The sequence below is a fragment of the Eublepharis macularius genome, chromosome 13 (assembly GCF_028583425.1).
Source record: "Eublepharis macularius isolate TG4126 chromosome 13, MPM_Emac_v1.0, whole genome shotgun sequence".
Lineage (NCBI taxonomy): Eukaryota > Metazoa > Chordata > Lepidosauria > Squamata > Eublepharidae > Eublepharis > Eublepharis macularius.
Window position 1 is genome coordinate 23,602,008 of NC_072802.1, and position 8,822 is coordinate 23,610,829.

The 8,822-nt window shown below is 45.3% G+C and overlaps 1 protein-coding gene across 1 annotated transcript; it reads left to right on the forward strand.

Moving 5' to 3' along the window:
• Nucleotides 1–903: 903 nt before the first annotated feature.
• TIMM8A (translocase of inner mitochondrial membrane 8A) lies at nucleotides 904–4,704 on the forward strand. Its single transcript, XM_054996550.1, has 2 exons — nucleotides 904–1,146; nucleotides 3,082–4,704. Exons 1-2 carry the CDS (start codon nucleotides 1,015–1,017, stop codon nucleotides 3,241–3,243), a joined length of 294 nt encoding a protein of 97 aa, XP_054852525.1. The 5' UTR covers nucleotides 904–1,014; the 3' UTR covers nucleotides 3,244–4,704.
• Nucleotides 4,705–8,822: the final 4,118 nt, after the last annotated feature.

An 8,822-nucleotide genomic window follows, 5' to 3' on the forward strand; every position in this document is an offset into this window, starting at 1 on the left:
CTTGGAGGAAGAGATGCTTGTTGAAAAGCATCTAATGCCTGCCAAACATCAGCCTAAGCAGGACCCTCTGCTGCAGGTGTGGGTTGGCAGCCTCCTTCCATCACCTTTTTAAAAAATGCCCTGGAAATTCCGTTTCCCCTGCAAATGCTTCCTGAACTAGGGTGGGTGGCTGGGATTAACTATCCATTATTATCGTCTCCATGTAGCAAATAAGGTGGGAGGTGATGGCACTGAGTGATATTACGCCTATATTGCATAATGGAGGGGGAGACTGACAGTATCTCATGACAACCCTGTAATATAATCCCATATAACTGGCTCCAAATTGCAGAATTTGCTAGGAGGAAGTGGAGCTGAGAGACCGTGGTTTACTAGGGTTGCCAGCTCTGGGTGAAAATTCCTGGAAGTTGGGAGGGTGAAGCCCGGGGAAGTGAGGGACCTCTGTGGGGTGTAATACCATAGAGTCCACCCTCCAAAGCAGCTATTTTCTCCATAGAACTGGTCTCTGTCACCTGGAGATAGGGCTACAAACTCTGAGCTTGGAAATTCCTAGAGATTTGGGAGTACAGCCTGGGGAGAGCATGGCTTGGACAGGGTAGGGACCTCAGCTGGATATAATGCCAGAAGCCACCTTGCAAACCCGCCGTTTTTCTCTCTGTCGCCTGGAGATCAGTTGTAATCCCCGGAGAGCTCCAGACAGCCCCTGAAATTCGACAACTGAAGCTCCGCGTTTTCTACTCGCGCTCTGTCGGTTTTATGGACGGCAACGGCCCCACCTCCATCAACCCAAACGCAGGGGGTCGTCGTGGGATATACTCTAGCCGTCGCCCTCTCTATGGTGCGCACGCGCGCGCAGGAAAAAGAACTTCGAATTCCGCGCATGCGTGGTCTTCCCGGAAGTCACGGCTTGCCGAGCATGCGCGGTGGGCCGGTGCGAGGAGGCACGTGAAGGTCGCTTGGCTGCCCGCCTCGGCTCCGCTTCCCTCCTTTCTCGTTTCCGAAGTCGGGCTCGGCATGGACTCTTCGTCCGCCGCGGGGGAATTGGGCGCGGCCGTCAACGACCCGCAGCTGCAGCACTTCATCGAGGTGGAGACGCAGAAGCAGCGCTTTCAGCAACTCGTGCACCAGATGACGGAGCTGTGCTGGGTAGGGCGGGAAGCGCGAGAGTTGCCCGCGCGGCTCCTGCCCCCGGAAGAGCGGCTGGACCGGCAGGAATCCGGCACCTGCGACTTTCCCCTTTCAGTGCATGGGCTAGAGCGCATGCTTTGCCCGCAGAGGGTCCCGGGTTCAGTCCCTGGTAGTTCGATCCTTAGTAATCCCTTTGCAGCCTCTGGTGGCAGGGGGTGGGAAAGACTGTGAGGAAACTCCTCCTGACTTACACTAGGCGGCTTTGCATGTGCAGTAAGGTCTTTGATGGTCGGGGTTCGTGTTTTCAGGTACCAAAGTATTTATGCAGAATTTTCTTGTGGGACTCACTGCCACAGTGGGTAGTGATGATCTCTAGCAGAGGTGACTTTTAAAGGAGATTAGGCAAATTCATAACAGTCACTGTGCTTATATACCGCTCTTCTGGACAGATCAGTGCCACATTGAGAGTGGCGAACAACAAGTTGGTGTTATTATTATCCTCAGAATACAACCAGGGAACTGGGGCTGAGAGGAGTGCATAAGGCCAGTAGTGGGATTCGAACCAGCAGACTGCTGGCTTGCAGTCTAACCGCTAAACTGCTGTGCTGCAACAGGGATAATAGAGGGATATTAGCCAGGATGGGCTAAATGGATCCTCCGTGTTCAGAGGAAGTGTGTCTGAATGGCAGTTGCTGGAGGGGGCAACAATAGAGGGAGGCTTTGGTCTCTGTATTCCTCTTTATGGGCCTTCCAGGGCAGTTACAAACAAGCCACTACAGGAATCAGAAGGCTGGACTATGTGGACTGTTGATCTGATCTCACAGGGCACTTTTTACGTGTGTGGTGGCACTGAGCAAGTGATGCTGTATCTGTTGAGCTTTACTAGAAGTCTTCTGTTGTGGTTGCTTGTTCAGATTTATACCCCTAACTGAAAAGTAGCCAAAATTTACCATTGCACAGAACAGTTAAACCCATTAAATTGAAAATTGATTGTAAATATATGGATCAGTATGCAACCTGTACATGAAAGTCTGGATGAGCCCAAAGATGTGTGTTGCCTGTTTCCCGCAATGCCCAGCCAGATGCTTCTGATTGATCCGTGAACAGCATGAAGGCGGTGGAGGCTGAATCCTCTGAATCCAGGCAATTCCATTATAGCTAATAGTTAATAATAGATCTGTCCTCCTTGAATTGGTCTAACTCCCCTTTACGGTCAACAAAGCCACCGACCATCATCACATTTAGCAGCTGCAAACCCGACAAGCCGATGGAAGGTCAGGCAAGAGGATTCAACTGTTGCTTTGGCTGCTGTCAGTTAAAGATGATTCGGTAGCAGTGGAGGAAAAGATGACATGAAGATGCCTGCTTCAGCTAGCCTTATTTGTGGTGTGTTAATTTTTTATAAGAAACACAACCCCAATGCGGATCACAACTTGTGGGGTGCTAGATACGGTTGGGTTGGAGCTCGCAGAGAGCAAATACCGTCCAGATATGATGTGAAACTGTCTTGAACTGAGTTAGGCTGTTGGTCCATCTGTCCCCCAGGCAGAGTGGCTAGGGAGATCGGGCAGAAGTCTTTCATTGCTCTTCTGAGATCCTTTTAATCAAAAATGTCAGAGGTTGAACTTTGGACCTTCTGCATTTGAAACAGTCTAGGAACCTGGACTGGCCAGAGTTGCTTTGTATCTTATAAAGCTCATGTTATTTTTCCTGCTGCAGCCACCAGCAGTGATGGCACTGGGGAAAGGATAGTGATGGAGAGAGAACCATGTGGGGAGGGTGTATGTTTGGTTGCTGCTGCCTTGATTTGAGGAGCTGAGTGGGAAAGCAGGGTATGCCCTTGTTGTGTATTGCCCAGAAGTGCTATAGTTTTGTCAGTGCAAGTTATGCTGTTAGAATGAGCTGGTGCTTTCTGTGCCCAGACTGACTCTTTCCCTTCCATGTCTTGAACAGGAGAAATGCATGGACAAACCTGGGCCCAAGCTGGATAGTCGAGCAGAGACCTGCTTTGTGAACTGTGTGGAACGCTTCATAGACACCAGCCAGTTTATTCTCAACCGACTGGAGCAGACACAGAAATCAAAGTCGGCCTTCTCAGAGAACCTGTCTGATTGAGCCAGGGCTGTTGACTGTCCCTGTTTCCTTAACTAAAGGAGAACAACTGACCCAAGTTGGGTGAGGAGGAAAGAGAAAAGGGAGAGCAGAGGAAAAGGACCGATAGTAAAAAGAGGCTGTGCAGGTGGTTGGCCTCCTCATTTGTGACAGACTCCAGGGCTTCCTGCCACCATTCTGGTTTTCAGCACCCACCGTCTGAAGAGAAACAGTCAGGCTGTGCAATGTCATACACTTGCTGCTTACCCATGGGCTTATGCTGCCCTGTTTTCTTTTAATAACAGAAGCTTCACACCAGGATCGTATGGTTTTGATAGTCTCGCTTTCCCCAGTGGTTTGGCTACGGAAGCACATCTGTTCATATTTGAGAAAATGTCTTTTTTGATATAAGGGCGTTTGGGAGGCTTCCAACACTAATGTGAATCCTAGGAAAGGCAGGGTGGAAATGTGCCTTTCACAAATGGTACTGTGCTTTAGCCCTACTCTTTTAAGCTTGCAACTCAGTGGACCTTTGTGTGCCACAGCAGGGTGCCGTGTTTGAACAGAGTGAACGTGGGTTTAGCTTGCAGAAGTGTGCCAGTGGAGCCCTTTTGTCCTTAATGAGGTGCTAGGAATTACCCCACCCCCCCCAATTCTGATTGTGGCTGTTGGGAAGGAATGTCACTTTTGTGGTCATGAAAATGTGTCACTTGAGAAATACAAGAGCTAATACTGACTCCCTCTCCATTCGTTGCTTTCTCCCAATCAACGGAATAAAAACATCAATTGGGTCTATTTAAAACTGCCTGTAGAGTTGGTGGCATTCATTCCTTCAACTAGATTTGCCTGGATTCGGTGTAGGGTAGTAAATACAGTGCATTTGGCAGCCCTGCACACAAGTTGCAGCCCAGTCTCTGGCAGCCCTGCACACAAGTTGCCTGAGCAATAGTCCGCAAATTAGTCAAGCACATACAATGTATATCGACCTTTGTCTCAAAATGTCCTCCAGAGTTATTTGCTAACCAACGTTTTTACTAGCTTGCCCGCCTGCTCACGTAAAACTAGGAGTTTGTGGCCCCCACAAAGAGACAGCTTTGGCAGAGTTTCCTTGCTTGATTGGCTGGACCTTTACCATGTGCGACCAAATGAATTATTTCTTAGCATTGGGACAGTCTTAAAACGACTAATGGTTAGAAAAAGAATTAGCTGGTACATATGAAGAAGCACAACCTATACATTCTCAAAAGTAAATTAGTTTGCCAACTTCAATCACTGAAAAAATTATAATACAAATACCAAAGGACGAGTTGTGTTAATCTGTTGCAGTACAAACAAGACTTAATACCAACAAATGTGTTGTATCAGTGTTTGTAATCTGAAACCCACCATCACACCCTGAAACTGGTCACCTAAATAAGTGGGCATGTGTATTCTTGAGCAGTGAAGGGAAAAAGCGAGATACTTTATTTCTGACATTCCACATTTTAGTTGATCTTTAAGGTGCCATAAGATTTTTTGGTTTTATTTCCATATAGTATCTTGCTTGTTCAGCTGTACGTAGCTGCTGCTGCTACTCTGGTAGCAGAAAGCAGGATAAAAATTAATTTCTAAGGGGAGATTTGTGGGCATGTGTGTTTATTTGGTAACGATTTCTAGAATTTTGTAAATGCTGGTCCAGCAGGCACGTCCCCAAATTGATCAGGATGCTTTCATCTTTTATTTTTAGATAATCTAATCATTGCCATCTGTGCAAAAATTACACAAGAATGAAAAAAAAGTGTTCTGATGCTATAATAATCTTTTTTCCTGTTTCTCTGAAAAATTATGGCTGGGTAGAGTTGTGGGGGGGGACTACTCTTGTGGCTTTTTTTCTCATTAAATAGTCGCCGAAATTGGTGTAGCACATCAGTAGATGAAACAGAATCTGATCTGCACAGGTAACTGCCCTTATATATTTTAGGTCAGAAGGATAACACTGCATAGAAGACCTAGGTGCTGGTCAGGCAGCTGCAGAGAAGAGGGGAACAGAATAAGGTCACCCTTTCTGCCTCGTGTGGGAGCCGAACCTGCCCACCCTCTGCTCCATTCACAAATCTCCAGGAATTTCCCAGTGCAGAGTTGGCAACTCTAGCTGCTTTTTCCTTCTCACTTTCTACTGACTGAATGAGACATTGAGAACTCATGAGAGCAGGAACATCTACAGCTTTATCACTGATTTTATGCTTGCATTTATTTGTTTATTGTAGCATCATGTATCCCACCATTCCACTCTACAAAGTTTAAAGACTTCCTCCAGTCGAAGGACTTTTCATCCTATTTAAGTGGCTCTTTCTCCAGCACCACCTTGATCTTTCATTAAGTGCCTTGAGCATGTTTTTCATAGAAAGGCAGCATAAAAATGGCCTAAATAAATAAATTTATGCTATATGCTGCTGTATTTCTGGGAAGAGAAAGGTGTAAGTAAGCTTTAAGGCACCCTTACATCCAGGCAATGATTCACCTAACACCGGTTTAGCTATAATAACAGTGTTACATGTTCTCAAACAACTCTTTGTTAGTGACTGCTGCAAAAAATGAAACATCACAGCTAAGAAAGTCCTTTTCTCTTGCTCTCCAAACTAATTTTTTCCCAAAGACGCCGGAGCTCTCACGTAACTCTGAATGAAAAAAGGGAATCAACACTGAAATATTACCCCTTTTTTCCACATCACGTTTTCCTATTTTGATTTTCTTTTTCTGTTCTTCACTTTGTGCTCCCCTCCCCTTCAGATTTTAGGCCATATATCTCTCCCTCTTTTTTTTTTATACATGTGTAAAAAGGACAACTCTTTGCCCTACAGCAAGACTGCCTCTCGAATCTGTTATGGATGGGTGTGGCCGGATCAGCAGTGATTGCAAATGGACTTCCAAGTTTCAAAACAGCCATATATCATTTTAAAATGTAAAGAGAAAGAACACACCACTTGTTAATGGATAACAGCATTATTTATGCAAGCTCTTGATTTATGTTTTGAAGAGTAAACTCTATATAAATTTTTTTAAAGGCAGTTTATAATGCCACATAGGCCAGCATGTGAGGAAAGTTTTCAAAGAAGCCATTTTACATCAAGACTATTTTCTAGAAAATCTATTGTGCATTTCAGAGTTGGTCACTGGGTTAACTACGTATAAGTGGGTATGTGTTGAAGGGGTTCCATTGCAAAGATCAGTTGATCAAATCTCAAATGCACTTTATAGTTACTGAGCATCTTTTGCTTTTTATACAAAAGTTATTTTTGCCTTAAGGCCTGTATAACAGCAAATTATGAAGTCAGAAACTCAGAGCAGTAATCCTAAACTGACGACCGAAAGTGAATGTGTGATCACGATCTTCTTGACAGGACAGAATAATTGAAAATGTTTTTCCCTAGGTCTCATTCTTCCAAAGCAATCTCCTTGCAGTACCCAGTGAGCCCTGTTGCAAGCAGAACAAAGTTGAGTCTTGGCTCTCAGCTCCTCGCCATGTATTTGAGTCTGGCTGCAATGCTGGGTGAGAAGCTAGGATGTCTGGCTGGTAACACCAGCCTTAGATGGAGTTAAGCTTCCATTACTAGATTAAGTAAACAGGGCCAGCCCAAAGATTTCTGATGCCCAAGGAGAATGATTTCGCTATGCTCCCACACAAACTGTGGAGAGGCCACCCCCCCTTCCTCCACCCTGTGCCCCACCCCCCCACATTGCAGAGAAGCCGCCACTGCGCTCCTACTTCTGCACCAGTGAAGCTGCCCCACCCCTCTAATTCTGTGGCTTTAGGCGATCGCCTAGGTGTGCTTAATAGGTGAGTGGGGCCTGCACGTTAAGAGCTTGGGGGAGCTCTTGGAAATCTCAGTGGATAAAAAGGCTGGTGCTGTAGGCTCTTCTGATTTAGCAATCCTGATAAACGTTACTATAACTTCTTTTGATTACTGTAATGCACTACCAGTAAAAGTTATTACATCTACACACTGTTAAACCATTCTACCACATAGCACTACATCGATATTTTTCTTTTTCCATTACTCTTTTTCATCTTCTTACACTCTATGTCCTCCTCCTCTCTCAACAACTTTTTCTTCTGTCTAGATTTTTCTCTGTGTTCATCTTTTCCTTTTTCAGATCTCTCGGACAGCAGGTTTTCTCACCCATAAGGTTGATAGAATATAGGTGTGAAGTATGTCACATTAGCATCTGTAATGTGAGAAAAATCCTACATCTAGATTCAACCCTGGGGGATCCATTGTTCCACATTTGCGAATAAACACAATTTCAGCAAGCTTGCGTTGTAATTTTCCTTTGAAGTTTCTCTGCTTGAGAACTGCTGCTCTGCGGTGAGTGATGGAATGTTCTGGCAGATTGAAATGTTCTTTTTTTTAATGTGGGTTTTGATATCAGATTTATGTCCATTGTTTTGTGAAGGGACTGACCTGTTTGTCCAATATAGAGAGATGAGAAAGGTCTGGATCAAGGTTGTGACAGAAATAGGTCAACAAATATATATGATATGAATAAATATATAAAAAACACAAATCAGCCCTGTGCTGAGGAAACTGAGGAATCTACACACCTGGCCTGAGTGCTGCCCCAGGGCCTGGAAGACCTGGACTGTAACCCTCTGCCAGTCCATGAAACTCCTAGGGTGACCCTGCTGCCAGCTGAGCCCACCTCATAGGGCTGCTGTGAGTATAAACCAGAGGAAGGACATCCTGGCACCTCACCCTGAGCTCCCTGGAGGAAAGGCAGGATGAAAATGCAAAATATTTGTCCTACTCTTTTAAATTGCTATTGAAACTGGAGAACATTCAGCTCAGCTCCAAATCCTTTCATCTTCCCTTCTTTATGACATAACGTATAAAGCCTGCAGAAAACACCCTTCTTTCCCTCTGTTCTCAGGCAGAGAAGAAAGTAGTGTGAAACCCTCTGGGTGGCTTGACAAAATTAATGAATTTATGGCAGGACGAATCTCTGTCCCAAGGCCTTCCTGATTCGCAGTCCACTTTGTAAGTAACTCTCATAGGAGCAGGAGACTTGCCTGGCTGTATCAGGCCAAGGTTCGGTTTGCAAGAGCCGCCAGCCAATTGCCTTCAGGAAGCTGGGCAGGAGGGAATGGTTACTCATCTCCCGCTGACTGGCAATAGAGGTAGGCTGCTTTGGAACATGGAAGATCTATTTAGCAATCATAGATGACAGCTGTCCATGAGGTATGCATTCTTTCACCTCTGAGTAATTCACCAGGGCTAGTAAAGAATTTTTTTTTTAAGTGACATGATGTGCAACTATTTTAAAAGGTCACAAAACGGATCTGGCATCAGAGGGTGTTTCTGAGAGTTACAGTGCAGGATCCTCTGTGACCTGGTTGTGCGAGATCAGGTTACAACAAAGTCCTTCGTTGGACATCTGCCCCCAAATAGTATCCCCGTTCATAATCGCATAGTGCAGTATGGTAGTATGTATGGTAAGAAAGAGCCAATACCCATTTGCCTTACAGGAGCCAGTACCTGGCTAAAAGGTGGGCTTTCACACGTGTGTTGAACATAACTCAAGAACTATGCACGCATGGCTAAAGGAACAAGCAAGTGTATGCCATC